The sequence below is a fragment of the Manis javanica genome, chromosome 10 (genome assembly GCF_040802235.1).
Source record: "Manis javanica isolate MJ-LG chromosome 10, MJ_LKY, whole genome shotgun sequence".
In the NCBI taxonomy this organism is placed as follows: Eukaryota; Metazoa; Chordata; class Mammalia; order Pholidota; family Manidae; genus Manis; species Manis javanica.
This window is the reverse complement of record NC_133165.1, coordinates 34,976,879-34,993,155: the sequence shown is the minus strand read 5'-3', so window position 1 is coordinate 34,993,155 and position 16,277 is coordinate 34,976,879. Positions and strand designations below refer to the sequence as shown.

General features: G+C 58.9%; 2 protein-coding genes across 4 annotated transcripts in view; one reads left to right on the top strand and one right to left on the bottom strand.

Moving 5' to 3' along the window:
- The window catches only part of POR (cytochrome p450 oxidoreductase), a 63,811-nt gene extending 53,681 nt beyond the window's left edge, over positions 1-10,130 (top strand). The window contains exons 4-16 of the mRNA XM_017654521.3: positions 1,343-1,471; positions 3,038-3,187; positions 3,778-3,902; positions 4,324-4,413; positions 4,808-4,906; positions 5,951-6,067; positions 6,169-6,287; positions 8,030-8,211; positions 8,360-8,509; positions 8,878-9,148; positions 9,225-9,370; positions 9,452-9,537; positions 9,625-10,130. Of these exons, the coding sequence (XP_017510010.2) occupies positions 1,343-1,471; positions 3,038-3,187; positions 3,778-3,902; positions 4,324-4,413; positions 4,808-4,906; positions 5,951-6,067; positions 6,169-6,287; positions 8,030-8,211; positions 8,360-8,509; positions 8,878-9,148; positions 9,225-9,370; positions 9,452-9,537; positions 9,625-9,769 (1,809 nt within the window). The 3' untranslated portion in view covers positions 9,770-10,130. The remainder of the gene's footprint in view (positions 1-1,342; positions 1,472-3,037; positions 3,188-3,777; positions 3,903-4,323; positions 4,414-4,807; positions 4,907-5,950; positions 6,068-6,168; positions 6,288-8,029; positions 8,212-8,359; positions 8,510-8,877; positions 9,149-9,224; positions 9,371-9,451; positions 9,538-9,624) is intronic.
- A 184-nt stretch (positions 10,131-10,314) lies between these two features.
- Positions 10,315-16,277, bottom strand: TMEM120A (transmembrane protein 120A). Of its 3 annotated transcripts, none has more exons than XM_037002621.2 (12): positions 16,084-16,277; positions 14,421-14,539; positions 14,069-14,185; positions 12,130-12,189; positions 11,841-11,936; positions 11,674-11,763; positions 11,406-11,471; positions 11,244-11,305; positions 11,057-11,149; positions 10,894-10,958; positions 10,722-10,790; positions 10,315-10,571 (listed from the first exon to the last, which is right to left on the bottom strand). In XM_037002621.2, exons 1-12 carry the CDS (start codon positions 16,162-16,164, stop codon positions 10,533-10,535), a joined length of 957 nt encoding a protein of 318 aa, XP_036858516.1. In that variant the 5' UTR covers positions 16,165-16,277; the 3' UTR covers positions 10,315-10,532. The 3 variants fall into 3 exon arrangements, with proteins under 3 accessions (XP_036858516.1, XP_017510012.1, XP_073071281.1); XM_017654523.3 differs by having other exon boundaries at positions 10,315-10,646; positions 16,084-16,272; XM_073215180.1 differs by lacking the exons at positions 14,069-14,185; positions 14,421-14,539; positions 16,084-16,277 and adding an exon at positions 13,913-14,062 and having other exon boundaries at positions 10,315-10,646.

Here is a 16,277-nt window from a genome sequence, read left to right as displayed (position 1 = left end):
TTCATTTTGTTGCCAAGCAGTATTCCAGTGGATAGGTTTATTTTTGTTTTTCCACATGACCTTGTTGAGTTAAAAAGAGCTATTCAAGTTTTTATTAGGATTGTGTCACATTTCTGTGTTGATCCAGGAACAGACATCTTGTATGTTGAATCTTCTTGTGCAAGACCAGAGTGCCTTTCCGTCTGGTTGTGTCCTTAATCATTTAGTAGCTTCTCTCGTGTTTTTTTATAAGGTTTATTTCTAGGGACTTTATGTATTTTGATGCTACTATAAATACTTAGCTACTATTTTATATCCTGTTTTGTTCCCTTACTCTAATATAAGCATTTTCTCCTTTATTAAGAAGTTCTTTTAGTGGTTATTTTAAAATACCTTTTAAATGTTTAAAAATGCCTTTCTGAATTTTAAAATGATCTGCAGAACACTCAGGAAATGTCCAGGAACACATGAAAATGGTTTTAATCCATATATTTTATTTTGTTCTTTGTACCAGTTACCTTTGTACTGATACCTTTGTATTAGTTAGGGCTTGGTGCAAAAACCAGAGCCCACCCTAGGGACTTGGGGCCCTGGAATACTACTGCAGAGAGGCTTCATGTCTACACAGAGACTGGAAGGTGGCCTATGCCTCATTTCCACCTTCCAGATCTTACAAAGCATATCCAGTTCCAGTTGGCTGGACCTAATTTTCTGCCCCTCCCTAGCTGCAAGGGAGTCTGGGGAATAGAGTCTGGGCTTTGCAGTAGCTGCGGTAGAGGCACAATGGGAGGAGGGTGGAATGAAGAGCATGTGAGCCAATCCATAGGTACCTTTCCCTATTATCTAAATTTTTATAAAGAATATGTATTACTTTTATAATCATCCGGAAAAATTCACCCATAATTCCCCATTAGAGACTTGGTATCCTTCTTACCAGTCTTTTTCCTTTGTGCTTGTATGTGTATGAACAAAACATATATATGTACACATACATAACACATGTATATGTGTGGGTATATAAAACTGGATTATACTACACATAATCATCACTTTCTTTACTGAACATTGTGTTTTTCACATGTCTAAAACCTTCCACAGTGTGTTCTTGAACAGCTGCTTGTGTAAAATTACCCTCATGGCTCTGGCTGAAGTCTTCTGGGTGTCCTCTGCCCCCACCCACCACAGTACCTGTGACAGTAAGACGCTAGCCCTAGAGTGACTTAGGAAGGACTTGAAGCAAGAAGGAAAAAGGGTGCCCCAGAGGGGTCCCACCTGCCTGGCCTTCCCCGTGGTCACCTGGAGTCCTTGGTGAAGCCTGTGGCTCTTGGCTCCTCACTGACCCCAGGTGTCTGGCCTTCCCTAGGGCAGGAACATCATCGTGTTCTACGGCTCCCAGACGGGGACCGCCGAGGAGTTTGCCAACCGCTTGTCCAAGGATGCCCACCGCTATGGGATGCGGGGCATGGCAGCAGACCCCGAGGAGTATGACTTGGTGAGCTCTTGCCACGCCCTGGGCCCTTCGTCCCAGCTCTTCCAGCAGCACTGAGGAAAGCGTCTCGGTTCACGGAGACATGTCAGGGCTGTGTTAGCTAGACAGACAGACAGGAATGGTCATCTCTTGTCATTTGTTTTAGTAGCCAAGTGGCCCCAGTTTTAAGGACATTAAGAACACCTGGCCCAGGTGAGCACGTGAGCTCCCTGCACTGCTCAGCCTTCCATGCTTTCCACACTGGTACAATTGCTGGGCAAATGCAGCAGAAGGGACTTGGTGTGTAATGCATTGGGTGTGGCTTGAAAAAGGAAAGGGTGTCAGGAGAGGAACTGTTCTCCTCTCTCCCGCACCGCCCGATTCCCCAACCCCCTAAGTGCAGCTGCAAGGGAGCTGGATTGAGGGATCAGGTGATCTGGGCTCCAGTCGGTTATGCCCTGACTGCTGTGACCCTGGGTGAGTCCCTGCCTCAGGCCTTTCCTGCCTCAGGCATTCAACGGCATCTCGTCCAGCTGGGCTTTGAGAGGAGGCTGTTACTAACACGTGTGCCTAGGCAGGAGCAGCAGGGCCTGAGGGAAGAGCTCAGCTTGAGAGGGTGAGAGCCTAAGAAGTGGAGGGGGAGGCCCGGCTAGACCTGCAGGATTGCTGCCTCCCATCAGAGGTGCTGGTTCCGCCTCTGGCCCCCACAGGACTGGGGGCAGGACTCAGTCTGACTTCCCGTCTCTGCAGACCGGGAGCAGGCTTGCTCCTCGCTGCCCCCAGGTTCACCAGGCTCGTTCTCTGCCTGGTACCTCATGTTGTGGTGGCTCTCCAAAGTAAAACAAACTCCCAGGATTCTGTTCACCTGTTTCTGGGTCAGGAGAGCTAATGACAGGCAGGCCGCCGGCCCCGGATGGAGGCAGTGGACAGAGAGGGGAGGCAGTTGGCAGGGAGAGAACAGCTGGCCCTGGAGGAAGCCCCCAGGATATTGCCATCCCCGCTTTTCCCCTGATGAGATTACTCCATGGCCCAGACTCCCCCAAACCCAATGCACTTGCCCTCAGAACCACTTTATTCTGAGTGCCAGCTGCTCCCTGCACCTGCTACCCTACCTCCCGAGCCAAACTGTCCCTCACCTGCTCCACCCCCACCGGCTGCGGTCTTGGTGACAGGCACTGTCACCCATGCGGTCCACACCTGGGTTTGGAGTGGTGAGCAGTTGGTTGGGAATTACAGCCCAGGCCCACTGTGCCCCAGACCCAGCCTTGCCCATCCGCACCCCACTGCCCTTCTGTACCCACTGTCCCCTTTCCTCTGGAAATGCATCCCCTCCATTCCAACCTAACAGATGTCTACTCATCCTGCTCACCTGTTTTGAATGCCATGCAGCCCTCCCTGATCCCTTGGTGCCCCTTCCAGACAGATGGAAGTCGTTCCCTCCCTCTGACCCCACAACACCTGGGACACCCTGGCTGGGAGCTGCCCTGGGCAGGCCTGGACTCACCCAACTGCATCCTGGCAGTTGCAGACCTGACCTCAGACAGGCTCAGTCATGGTCACTGGGCCTGGGCCCTGCCCCTGTCTCTCCAGGCCGACCTGGGCAGCCTGCCAGATATAGAGAACTCCTTGGTCGTGTTCTGCATGGCCACCTACGGTGAGGGGGACCCCACCGACAATGCCCAGGACTTCTACGACTGGCTCCAGGAGGCGGATCTGGACCTTTCTGGAATCAAGTATGCGGTGAGTATACCCCCATCTTTCTTTCCTGCAGTGGCTCCTTGTGGGCTCGTGGCAGCTTGAAGCACCTCCCTGGGCCTCCAGTCCCCCATGTCCAAGAGGAGACCCTCCAGTTCCCACCTCTTTCTGGTCAGCCAGGGCAGGCTGAGATGTGGGGGGTGGGTGCTTGAAGCTGGGGACACTGGGGAAGGCTGCTCATGGGGCAACCCTCTGTTCTGCCCTGGGCCGCAGTACTAAGAGGGTGTCACCCCCTATGCCCCTTTGCCTTGGCCGGGCATGTGTTGCTGGCAAGTAAAGGCAAGAAAGGTGTGGCATGGTGGCCAACATTTGGCTGGGCAAGAAAAGCCTGGCAGGGAGGGTGAGTTGCTCCTGCTGGCCACCCAGGGTTGAGACTTAGAGGCAGGCTGTAGATGGGGCCCTGGGCTTCAGGTTATCAAAACAAAGCCACTTTCAGGGGCCAGAGGTAGCCCACCTCAGTGTAAAGTGGCAGGTATAGAGGCCCACAGGTACTGCTAGTGGCTTGCCTAGCATTTGCAGGGAGACCCACCCCTGACTGCCAGCCAGGCCTCAGGCCCACCCCTCTGTCCACACAGGTGTTTGGCCTTGGGAACAAGACCTATGAGCACTTCAATGCCATGGGCAAGTACGTGGACAAGCGGCTGGAGCAGCTTGGTGCCCTGCGGATCTTTGAGCTGGGGTTGGGCGACGACGACGGGAAGTGAGTGCCCAGGATCCCAGCCCCACAGCCCCCAGAGCCCCTGCCTAGTTGTCTTGGGTCAGGAGCCACAGGGTCAGGGCTGGCTGTGGCAGAGGAGGAGGGCAAAACCATGGTGTCAGCCAACGTACATGACATGCATCACTGAGGGCAGAAAGGCATCCGGCCCTCCAGCCCCTGCTGAGCAAGCCCTGCACAGCTCAGATGCCCATGGTTAGCACAGACAGTCTGGATGGTCCCTGGTGCTTGGGGGTGTCCCTGGGCAGCTCATCCTCAGCATGCCATGAGACCTCCAGCTCTGGCGGGGTTGCTGGGGGAGAGGGTCTGCACCGGCCTGGTGGCCCCATCTGGCACCCAGGCTGTTGGGGGAGGTAGCTCATCCCTGGGGGCCCCTGGGGCCAGGCTCATTCCCTCCTCTCCCCAGCCTGGAGGAGGATTTCATCACATGGCGAGAGCAGTTCTGGCCAGCTGTGTGCGAGCACTTCGGGGTGGAAGCCACTGGAGAGGAGTCCAGGTGCGTGTGTGCCTCCCAAGGCCAGGAGGTCTGGCCTCGAGCTGAGGGAAGCGCAGTGATGAGAGAAGCTGGTGGGAGCTCAGAGTGTGGGAGGGCCCTGGGCCCAAGGCTAAGGCACTGGGGCTTTGTCTGGAAGTGATAGTCCAGAAGAGTTTTCCTTACCTTTGCACAGAATGAACTCAAAGCCTGCTGAACCCCAGGGTGCCCCCAGCACCCCCTGGATCTGTGCTCTCCTACCCCCTGTGCTCAGACATCCCCTTCCGCATATGTCAGTCTGGCCCCTTGCGGCCCACTGCATGTACATTTCCTCAGGCTCCCTCCCTGAGGCAGCCCCACTCCTCTCAGGACCCTCCCCAGCCGCTCCCCAGTCTCACCCTCAGTCTCCCCTCCCCAGCATTCGGCAGTATGAGCTCGTAGTCCACACGGACATAGACATATCCAAGGTGTATGTGGGAGAGATGGGCCGTCTCAAGAGCTACGAGAACCAGAAACCGTGAGTAGAGTCTGGTTGGAGGCCTGGCCCTTGACAGAGCCGTCTCAGGAGCCTGGGGACGGCCAACAACTGACAGTCCCACATTTCCCTACAAGACCTTTCCTCCCAAACCCCATCCCTTGGGGCCTCTTGTCTCTGCCCTTGTGCAGGAGTTGGCCTGGGTGGGGTGCCTACATTTTAATCTCTGCCTTATGGACAGCGCAGCCAGATGGGAGTTGCACCATGCTCCCAGTGGTCTCTCAGGCCAGGGCATGCTCTCTGGGGCACTAGTACTTGTTCCATTTGTGCTTAACTTTGCTTTGACTTCTCACTGGATAAATATTCTGGGACAGGGTTCAGACCAGCTTCTGGGCCAGGACATGGTGAGATTGGCTCTGGCTCTTGAACTTTGGCAGAAGGGCTCACTTCCTTAAACTCTGCCTCAATACCTGGACTCTTTGTCCAAAGACACAGTGTTCTCTCTTGGGCCCCTGACTTGCCTGAGGCCTAGGTGCTACCAGACTCCTACTGGGGCCGCCCAGGAAAGTCCTTGTGCTGCTGGGATTCAAGACCAGATATCCGGCTTCAGACAGTCCTGCTGTAACAGGAAACCCCAACATCTCAGTGACTTTACAGAGGAAACATTTATCTCCCCTTCACAGTGCAGCCAGGGCCCATAGGGTGAGGGAGCTCTACCCTGTCTCTCCAAGACCCAGGCACTTTCTGTCCTGGAGAGCCATCTTCGGGGGCCTGATCCTCTGCATTCAGCCCACCAGTGGGTAGTGTGGAGGGAGCATGGAGTCCCCCAGGTTTTTATGAGCCAGACTCAGTTTCTACACCTGTAAATGGGGACATGATAACCTAGTTCTGCCTGCTTTGTGGGGTGTTGGAGCACTGCCTTGGATTGGGGCAGGGAGAACCCTTTACCTAATTGAAGTGGGTTCCTCGGGGCCTTGGAGGCCAGCTCTGAGGTCTCCTGTGCTCTGTGAAACCAGAAAGGTCCCCTGGGGGCGGGGAGCCGTGGGGAGACCAGCCAATCACAGGGCCACTCTCCTCCCCATCCAGCCCCTTCGATGCCAAGAATCCATTCTTGGCAGCTGTCACTACCAACCGGAAGCTGAACCAGGGAACTGAACGACACCTCATGCACCTGGAGTTAGACATCTCAGATTCCAAAATCAGGTACCAGCTGCTACCACCCCTGCCCCAAAATCTTCACTTGGGCCTCCTGATCTGGGTGCAGAGCCACCTCCCCCTCCTCCTCAGCATTGCATCTCCTTCAGATATGAATCTGGGGACCACGTGGCCGTTTACCCAGCCAACGACTCTGCCTTGGTCACCCAGCTTGGTGAGATCCTGGGTGCTGACCTTGATGTCATCATGTCCCTGAACAATCTCGATGGTGAGTCCTTAATTGAGGCCACCGTCCCTCCCTGCCTGCCTGAGGTGGCTAGTAGGAATGGGTCCCTTGGCAAGGCCCTGCTGGGACAGGAAGCCCTGGTGGCCCTAGAGGCCCTTATACCCAAAACCCCAGTTACAGGTTCTGGCACAAACTCACAGGGCAGGGGGCAAAGGTAGTGGCAGGGTCTGGCCCTCTCCCCTGGGACCCCCATGCCTTGCCTGACATGACCCCTTCATGGAAGGAAGGGTGCTGAGACGGAGGCAGCCCCTGCTGCTCATCAGCCTCCACGTCCCTGGGGAGGAGGGGTTGCAGGTGCAGGGGCCTGTCTCCCCACCTGCAGACTCAAGGATCAGGGGCAGTAGCCCTCACAGCCCTCCAGGCCCACCAGGGAGCTTGGAGCACAGGAGGCACTGATGTGGTACAGGTTTACGCAAGGCTTCCTGGGCTGCCCCACTGTGACCCCTTGGCACCTGCACTGTCCTCTGGTGTGGGCCCAGCTCTTCCTGGGCTGCTGCTCCTCACCAGTGCCAGGGTCAGCCCTGGAGAGGAACAGCATGAAAGGCAGTTGATTTATATTAAGATTCCCTGTGCCAGCAGTAGAAGCGCAGTGGGTGTGCATGCAGGCCTCTGACCCTGTGGGGCATGTCCCCTGTGCCATTGGGGTGGAACCTTGGTGGGGGAGGCTGTGGTGCTCAACTCTCCCCGCAGGAGAGTCTGAACCCCTGCAGGGGGCACCTTTAGTGTCAAGAGCTGCCCAGAGGGTGGGCTGCCGAGGCTCAGAACTCAAGGCAGGTGTGTAGCTTTAGAAAAGACACTCACACATTGGACCCTGGTGTGTAATGTAAACCAAGCCCTGATTTCCGGGCCTGGCACAAGAGGGCTCTGGGGTGCTGGAGACAAGAGGATGTTCAGTTCATGAGAGTCCATCCAGCTGTATACATATGACCTGGCTACTTTACACACTGCAGTAAGAAGCTCTGACCCCTCCAAAAGAGACCCAGATCCCTAACTGCTGAGCCCATGGCAGGCCAGGCCCTCTCCGTGTCCTCCACAGCCCTCGGCTGTCCTGCAGTGGCTCACTTGTGCACAGAAATCAACAGGCCCCAAAGTCACACGTCTGAGAGGCAGAGCTGGTCTGGGCCTGCTCCCAGGCTGGGCCCTGCTCTGCGCCGCCTCTAGCCTGGTTGGGGAGAAGGGAATCAATAAAGCTGGCCTATTTGGTGACAACAGAAGGCTCCAGCAAGGGCTGGCAGTGGGGCTGGCACCGGCAGCTGCATCTGGGTGCCACACCAAGAGCACGGCCTCTGGGAGCCCCGTGTGCAGGTATCCGAGCATAAAAGCTGCCCTGGAAGTGGCCCTGCCATCATGGCTGAAGGCCCCAGTATTGACATCTCACCGTCATGAACCTGGGCCCACATGGTGGACCAGGCCTCAGGGGTTCTGCCTCTGCAGCCCTTCACCAAGCAGCTCTCGGAAGGCAGAGGGCCCCCCACAGGAACTTGGGCTCTCCTGGAGTGGGGACAGTGGTCGCAGGCCTCCCCAGCAACGTCTGCCTCTAATGAGGGCTGCCTGTCCAGCCTGAAGTATAAGGCCAGCTGAAAGCCAGAAGCTTTGTCCCAGGGCCAAGGAAGGCCTGACTGTCCTTGCTTCCAGTGCCAGCTGGGCCACCTGCTTCCTACAGAGCAGGCCTGAGGCTTTGCCTCCCCCGATCCCACCCACTAACCCCAGTCCTGCCTCCGCAGAGGAGTCCAACAAGAAGCACCCATTCCCTTGCCCCACCTCGTACCGCACGGCCCTCACCTACTACCTGGATATCACCAACCCGCCACGCACCAACGTTCTCTATGAGCTGGCCCAGTATGCCTCAGAGCCCTCTGAGCAGGAACACCTGCGCAAGATGGCCTCCTCCTCGGGTGAGGGCAAGGTAAGCCCCCCACTCCCACCCCGACACCCAGAGGACCACCACCTCAGCCAGCATCCCCAACCCAGCCATTCTGCAAGCTGCTCGGGCCCAACTGCAGCCCTGGGCCCATGAGATCTCCTCCCCCACCTCTGGTCTATGTCTCCCGCAGGAGCTGTATCTGAGCTGGGTGGTCGAGGCCCGGAGGCACATCCTGGCCATCCTGCAGGACTACCCATCCCTGCGGCCCCCCATCGACCACCTGTGTGAGCTGCTGCCTCGTCTGCAGGCCCGCTACTACTCCATCGCCTCATCCTCCAAGGTGGGGATGTGCACTACTCAGGCCTGGCCCACACTTAGAAGACATTGTGCAGGCTCACAGGAGTGTGGGCCATGGCCCCAGCTCTGCCCCAAATGCCTGGAGCAGTTCACTCAAGATTCCCTGGGCTGTGCAGCCAGTAGGCTGCACTGTCAAGACTAAACTGTCAGACTGCTCTCAGCCCATGTGGAGAGTCAGTCCAGTCAGAACGGCTGCTGGCTAAGGGCCTCTGAGGAGGTTTGGTGCCAGGAAGGGCATGGAGGACCCGAGCAGGGACACCTGGGCCGACGAGGCTCCGGTGAAGGACTGGGTGATAGGAGAGGGAAGGGGCCTGCGGCCTGGCTGCCATACTCACTCCTGCCCTATACCAGGTTCACCCCAACTCTGTGCACATCTGTGCCGTGGCCGTGGAATATGAAACCAAGTCTGGCCGCATCAACAAAGGCGTGGCCACCACCTGGCTGCGGGCCAAGGAGCCAGCCGGGGAGAATGGCCGCCGAGCCCTAGTGCCCATGTTCGTGCGCAAGTCCCAGTTCCGCCTGCCCTTCAAGGCCACCACGCCGATCATCATGGTGGGGCCCGGCACCGGGGTGGCCCCCTTCATCGGCTTCATCCAGGAGCGGGCCTGGCTGCGGCAGCAGGGTGAGTGTGGCCCCAGGCGCCATGGGGACGGGGTGGGTGCCATAGCCTTCCGTGCTCACCAGCACTGTCATCCCAGGCAAGGAGGTGGGGGAGACACTTCTCTACTACGGCTGCCGCCGCTCTGATGAGGACTACCTGTACCGCGAGGAGCTGGCCCAGTTCCACAAGGACGGCTTCCTCACCCAGCTCAACGTGGCCTTCTCCCGGGAGCAGCCCCACAAGGTGAGGCCGCAGGCAGGGCCCCCTGGGCGGGTCACAGGGCTGCGGGACCCACCTCCTCACAGGTGCCATCCCCCCACCCAGGTCTACGTGCAGCACTTACTGAGGAGGGACAAGGAGCACCTGTGGGAGCTGATCCATGACGGCGGTGCCCACATCTATGTCTGCGGGTGAGCGGGTGGGGACGGCAGGAGGGGAGTGGGGCCCAGTTGCCTGCAGGGAGCCCTGCGCCCATTGCGCCCTTCTTCCTGCCCCAGGGATGCTCGGAACATGGCAAGGGATGTACAGAACACCTTCTACGACATTGTGGCCGAGCTGGGGGCCATGGAGCATGCCCAGGCCGTGGACTACATCAAGAAGCTCATGACCAAGGGCCGCTACTCCCTGGACGTGTGGAGCTAGGAGCTGCCTGGTCCTGCCCTGCTGTGCCCCGCAGGCCCTACAGACTTACTTCCCCATGTAATCTCTTCCCTCGCGCTCTCCTGCCAGTACCCGGGGTGGTTTCTGCTGGCTCTTGCCATGGGACGTAGGCCCAGTGACAAAGACTACTCTAGGCCTGAGACGTGCCTCTGGAGCCCCAGCCTCAGGGCACATGGCCAGGGGGGACTGGGCCCACATTTTGTGAATGCCCCAGGGCCTCAGCAGCTGTACAGAAGGGGCTCTTCTCAGCTGAGTTGGGGCCTGACACCTCCACATTATTTTCAATGAGTGTAAATAATTTTAAATAACCTTTGGCCCTTGGAATAAAGCTCTCTTTTCTGTATTTGCCTGGTATTGCTTAAGCACATCTGGGGCTTCCACCTGGGTTTACCTAACTCAGACTCCCAAGAGACAGCAGCTCAGGAGCCCCAAGAACCTGTGCCAAGGTGACACAGAGCCACCCAGCGCCCACCTTGCCCTGGGGAGAACGTGCATGCACGCGCGCACACACACACACCTCCAGCCGGCTCTGTGCCTCACCCTTTATTGAGGCTGCTGACCAGCACCTGCAGGGCTGGCACATAGCATGACTTGTCAGGGCCCACAGAGCCCACAAAACCGAGGGGAGGACAGAAGGGACCTTCCCAGATCAGTGGAACCCCCCCCACCCTCTGACACATGAGCACAGGAGCCCCTTCAGAGCCAGGGCACCACGGAGGGCTGTGCCAGTGGGAGTGGGCCAGACTCATTGTTTCTTGCTCCCATGCTGCTGACTGTGGAATTTCTGGTGCACAACCCGCAGGGTGGTGAAGAAATTGCCAAGGAAGAGCAGGAGGAAGGGGAAGCCACACATTAGCACCTACAGAAGGAACTGGGGTTAGGACAGGGCCAGAGACGGGCCCTCCCAGCATCCCTCCCAGGGGCCCCTGCTCACCTGCCACTCCTTGCACTCAGGGTCCCGGGCCAGGTTGAACAATGTCAGGGCGTTAAAAAGCTGCCAGAACTGGGATGGGGCAGGGGTTTTACACAGTAGAACCCAGTCCCTGCTCAAGCCCCACGCCAGAGCAAGGGATGCACAACCAGAGGGATGGGGATGCAGAACTCACCTGGCCGAAGAAGAGGAAGGGCAGCAGGAAGGTGAGCCCCCGCCACATCCAGGACTGGAAGCCCTCTGTGGGGAGAAAGGGCAGGCAGTGACCAGGGACAGAGATGGCACTGTCACTCAGACCGTTCAAAGCAAGGGCCTGCCCTTCCCCCTCGGAGACTCACCCACAGTGAGGTCCATGGTGTGCCGCTCGCCCAAGGCCCGCAGGCGGTACAGACAGCCGCTCTGGTAGTAATACTGGAGAAACTGCACAAAGCCTGGCAGAGGACACCAGAGCTGCACTGCAGCCCCAGGTCCCTGCCCACCACTCCCTGGGGCAAGGCCTCAGCTGAGCAGGAACCTCCTACTCACTCTGGTACATGGAGAAGGACAGGAATTGGTTCCGGAACTTCTGGTACATGAGGCCGTCGGGCCTAAGGCAGAAAACGGGAAGGCCAGGGAGCTCAGGGACGCCATCCTTCCCTGCGCCTGCAACCTGTGCCGAGGCCCTGGGGACCCAGCTGGCCCACTCACCATGTCAGCATGACTCCCGACAGAAACGTGGACACATAATGATGGAAAACCCACCAGCCTTTGATCCTGTATCAGGAAGCTGCTGTCACTCCTGTCCCCTCAGGCGCCAGGATTGGTGCTGAGGGATGGAGTGGGGCCGAGGTGGGAAGAAAGCAGCACCCCAGCCCCTTGCCTGCTCCTCATCGGGCCAGGCTCCCCCTCTCCAGGAAGTCCAGTGCCCCACCCCCAAGAGCCAGGCCAGGCCAGCCCCGGCCCCGCCCTCGCCCACCGGGAGCCGTTGTTGATGAGGATGCTCTCGCGGATGGTCAGGGTGCAGTAGTACCAGACCAGCAGGAAGTTGAAGGCGGCATCCGTCACCCTGCAGAGGGGTAGAGAGGGCTGGCGCCAGGGCCTGGAGAGGGCACAGGGTCAAGCCCTGAGTGGCAGGACACCCACCTGGAGTTGAGGAGGAAGCGGCAAGTGAAGGAGATGAGGATGAGGATGATGGTGAGGTAGAGCTTGAACTTCTCGTACTCATCTTTGTAGGCAAACCTGGGTGGACACACACTCATGGGACGGGCTGCGGAGTTGGCGGGCCCACCCTCACCTCCAGTCACATTGCCGTGGGAGGCACGGTGCCAGCATGGCAGTGCAGCCCTGAAGCCTTAGGCTCAGCCAGGGAGGCAGGGGCAGAACGGAAAGGAGGGTGAAGAGCAGGTGGACCCGGCCTGCAGCAACAAATTACTTAGCCTGCTTGCTCAGGAGTGTCACGTTGACATTGCCCAGAACCAGGCTCAGGTACAACCTAGAGTGAGGAGAGGCCCCAACTGAGAGGGAAGCCAAAGGGCACAGAGCCCCAAGTGGACCAGACCCGACCAGGTCACCACCCCACCTGGCCTTTCCTTGGCCTTGACATAGGGTTCTGACCTTGGGGGTGCTGCAGACTAACCCTACAGGAAACACAGACACCCAGCCTTGCTCCCTGCCTGCTCCCAGTCCTGCTCCAGGGAAAACCCACACCCCCTCTTGGCCTTATCTTCAGACTCCCCCATCTTGGAGCCTCTAGGGCAGCCAGGTGCTCCCCCCTACAGAGGCCGCGCCATATCAGATCACTCCAGTAGGCCAGAGGAGCAGATTCAACGCCTGTGTACATGCATCATCCAAGACCTCTCAGCCGGAGTCCACTGCAGCAGCCTACGGCCATGCCAGGACCTCCTCCAACCTGGAGAGGCTCCCCCCAGAAACCAGCTGTCCTCTGACCCTGAGTTCCCGGCCTCCCAGCTGGCTTCCCCAAGTGGAGCCTCGCCTTCACCCAGGCTGCCAGGCCCTTCTGAACCTGGTCTCCTTTCCCCATCTGGCTGAGTCCCCAAGCCCTCCTTCACTCATCAACCACCTCCTTGCCACCCCCGCCCTGTCAGCTATTTCCACTGCCATCACACCCACAAACCAAGCTTGTCTCAGCCTTCTCTGCCAGACAAACTCCAAGAGGTGACCAAAAGTCACAGTCGTGCACTGAGCCACTGCACCCACACACACGCTCTTGGGCACACTCCAGCCATGTCAGTGGGCTCGGAGTGGGTGAGGGACTTGCCCAGGGCTTTGAAGAGTTATAGAGCATGGCAGGCACTCGGGCCAGGCTCCTCTGAGCATTGCCACCAGCCCCTGTCCCATTCCTAGCAGTGGTCTCATCAAACCCTCTCCTGCAGGTTTTCCATCCTGTCCACCTCCTGGTGGCTGATGTCCCCCAGTCCTCTCCTTCCCCTTGTCTCTGGACCCTCCCACCACAAATGGGAAGGGCCCACGCCCAGCCCTTCCCCTCTGCGGTTCTCTCCCCTCTGCTGGCCCCACCTCGCCACAGGCAGATGTGCTCATCTTACCTATGGACAAGTTTCCAGCTCCCAGCTTCCAGCTGCTAGTTTCTCCATCCACGCATAGCCAAGCTCCAAAGAGCTGCCTAAACTTGGCTCTCTCCTCAGCTATTTGTCATCTCCAATATCAACTTCCACCCCCACCATCCTAGGCAGCTTCTCTCCAAGGTCGCCCTGACTTCCAGGACACATTTCCCCTCCCATATCATACAGCATTTGAGCCCCCTGGGCCATCTGATGGGAGACTCCCAGCCACTCTGTCCCCCCTACTTGGGGCTCACATACTCTCCCACTTGTCACCCTGTCTGCAGCCTCTGCAGGATGTTTTCCAGCTCAGCCTAGGGTTCTACACTGTCCCCTGCCCGTCCTCAGAAACCACAGCTTATCTAAGTGTCATTCTTTCTGCCTACCAGGGATACGCAGCTGTACAGCCTGGCCTCCCTCTGGTCTCTGTGACCCTTCCCCTCCCACCACGAGCTCTGGCCACCACACCTGCTGTCGCACGTTCCCTTATCCTTTACAGCTGAGCTCAGGCATCACCTACTCCAGGAGCCTTTCTCCAACCTCCTGGGTTGGGTTAGGTGCCCCTCACTGCACCCCCATCTCCTGTACTTCCCTCACAAAGCACCCACTGCAGCAAGCTGTCACCGTCACTCACACCGTCTTCCCTGGCAGGGCTGATCCTGGTTGCTCAGCCCCCAAAGAGGGCCCACGGAATGTTTGTTGACTGACAGGGCAGGGGAAACACCGTGCTTCAGGCTCCCTCCCGGGAGTGACTGTGTGCTGAGCTTCGGGGAGAGGGGGCGCATTCCTCACCCATTCTTCTTGGGCAAATAGGCCTCCATGTCAAAGAAGAGGCCTTGGCGCTCCTTGAGCTGGTTCTCCAGCTCCTGTGCAGCCTCCTTGGCCCCCGATGAGAGGGAGGGTTTGCATCTGCAGGTGGGGCCACAGAAACCAGAGTCAGAAAAGGAGGCCCCCAAGTGTTGCACTTGACACCTGTGGGGCAGGAGGGCAAACACAGCCCCGAGATGGAGAAGGCATGCCCAGGGACACCCAGGGTGCCAGCGCCAGCTCTCGACCCCACCAGATCAGACACCCACTCCCCGCCCAAGACCAGGGGGATACAGGGAGGCCTGGGGGACACGGCAGGGGGAGAAGGGGTCCTAACTTCTTCAGGATGAGAGCCAGCTCGTGGAGCCGCTTCTTCTGCCGAGTGATAGAGCTCGTACAGTTGTTCTGCAGCTTGGTCAGCTCCTCTAGCTTCAGGCGGTACAGCCGGTGGGTCTCCTGGGGAGCAGGATGGGAAAGTCTCAGGCTGACTGGGAAGCCCCTGAGCCTGCTGGGCAGGGGCCGGGGCATGGACTCCCCCAGGACTCCTTGGGAGGGTGTGATTGGGAAAAGAGGCAGCCAGCTGTGCCAGCCCAGGGACCTCCCTGAGGCTGCTCTCTCCCCCAAGCAGGCAAGGATGTGGGAGTCTTCCTGTAAGCCCAGACGGCCCCACGGCACCCCCCTCTCAGAAACAGACTAGTTCCCTGGAGGTTTTCTGAGTCTCTGTCCATCGGCTAGTTGTTTCCTGCTGTGGATTCTCAGGCCCTCCTGGACTCTTGAAGCCACCCCTGGCCCTCTCAAACCCTCCTGCCCATCTAGCCTGCAAGTGCAGGGGCAGCTGGGGCTATCCAAGATGCCTGCCGTTGAGGCACTCCCAGCATCTTCCCGTCAGGTTAAAGGCCACCAGGCTTCAGTTCTTCGACCTCCTTCTAGAAGACCAGTCCCTCCGCCCCTTCACCTGCACCTTTGGCCCAAGGCTTCCCAGAGCACTTTGCCGTGGTGGGTGAGTCTCGAGAAGGAGCAGCCTGGAGACTAGACAAGAGGCAGTGTGAGGAAGGTCAGGCAGGGCTGCAGCCAGGACAGGGGTGGCTAGGCCAGGGAACTAGGTCTCCTCTGCTCAGGACTCTGGGGAGAATGGCAGAAGGGCTTCAATGTGGACAGGAAGGGGTTGGAACCAGTCCAGGAGAGGCAAAGGCCTGATCAAGTGCCCAGCTGGCCTGTGCTCTACCCTGTCTGGGTCTCATTTCTCATGCCCAGGGAGGCCACCACACCCCCTCAGAATCCAGCATGTGCCACTTCTCCCCACTCCCACCAGCCACCTTCCTTCTCCTGTCCAGAGGCTGGCCTCCTCCTCCCTAGACCCCCAAAGAACAGCACAATAGCCGGTACACGCTGGATGCAGACAAGTCCTCCTATGGCTTCCCACTGGACCCAGAAAGACTCCAATCTCAGCCAGGCCCATGAGGTCCCTGCAGGGTCTGGCCCACCCACTTCCCTCACTCTCTTTGCAGCAGCCGCAAGGTCCAGTCTTCTTGGACGCTGTCCTTTACCCTGGAACGGCCCCGCCCCCATCCGGCATGGGGACCTCACCCACACATCGGTTACTCCGGCCCAGACCCGGCTGTCTCCCCGGCCGCCGCCCACGGCTTGTTCGCGCACTGAGTGACCCAAGACCGGACTCCGCCGGCTCTGGCTCAGGCGACCACTCTACTGGGAGAGATCTCTTTCCGAAGCCCTTAATGGAGACCCGAGGGGGTCCCGGCGCAATGGGGTCCCTCCGAGGTCGAGGCGGCCGCGCGGGCGGAGGGTACCGACTCCAAACACCCCAAAGGAGGGTCCAGCCGGGGATACCGGGACCCGGGGTCTCGCCACCCACGCGACGACGCAAGGGCTCCAATCCCTGACCCCGAGCACCCTGTTACCTGATCCGGGGCTGCCCGACCCTTGACCCCCAACCAGAGAGACGTGGCTCGGGGCCAATGGGCACCCGCTTTGGCTCTCACCTGGATGCTCTGGAAGTCCTGCTGCAGCTCCTCCCAGTCCCGCAGGCACTCGCCCAGGGGGCCGGGGTGAGGAGGATGCATGGCTGCCGGTCCCGCGCCGGACGAGCCGAGAGTGGGGGACCGCGCCGCAACCCCGGCCCGCCGGAGGCGCCTTCGCCGCCGCCCCCGCCCCCGTCCGCTTCCGGGCTCGCGCC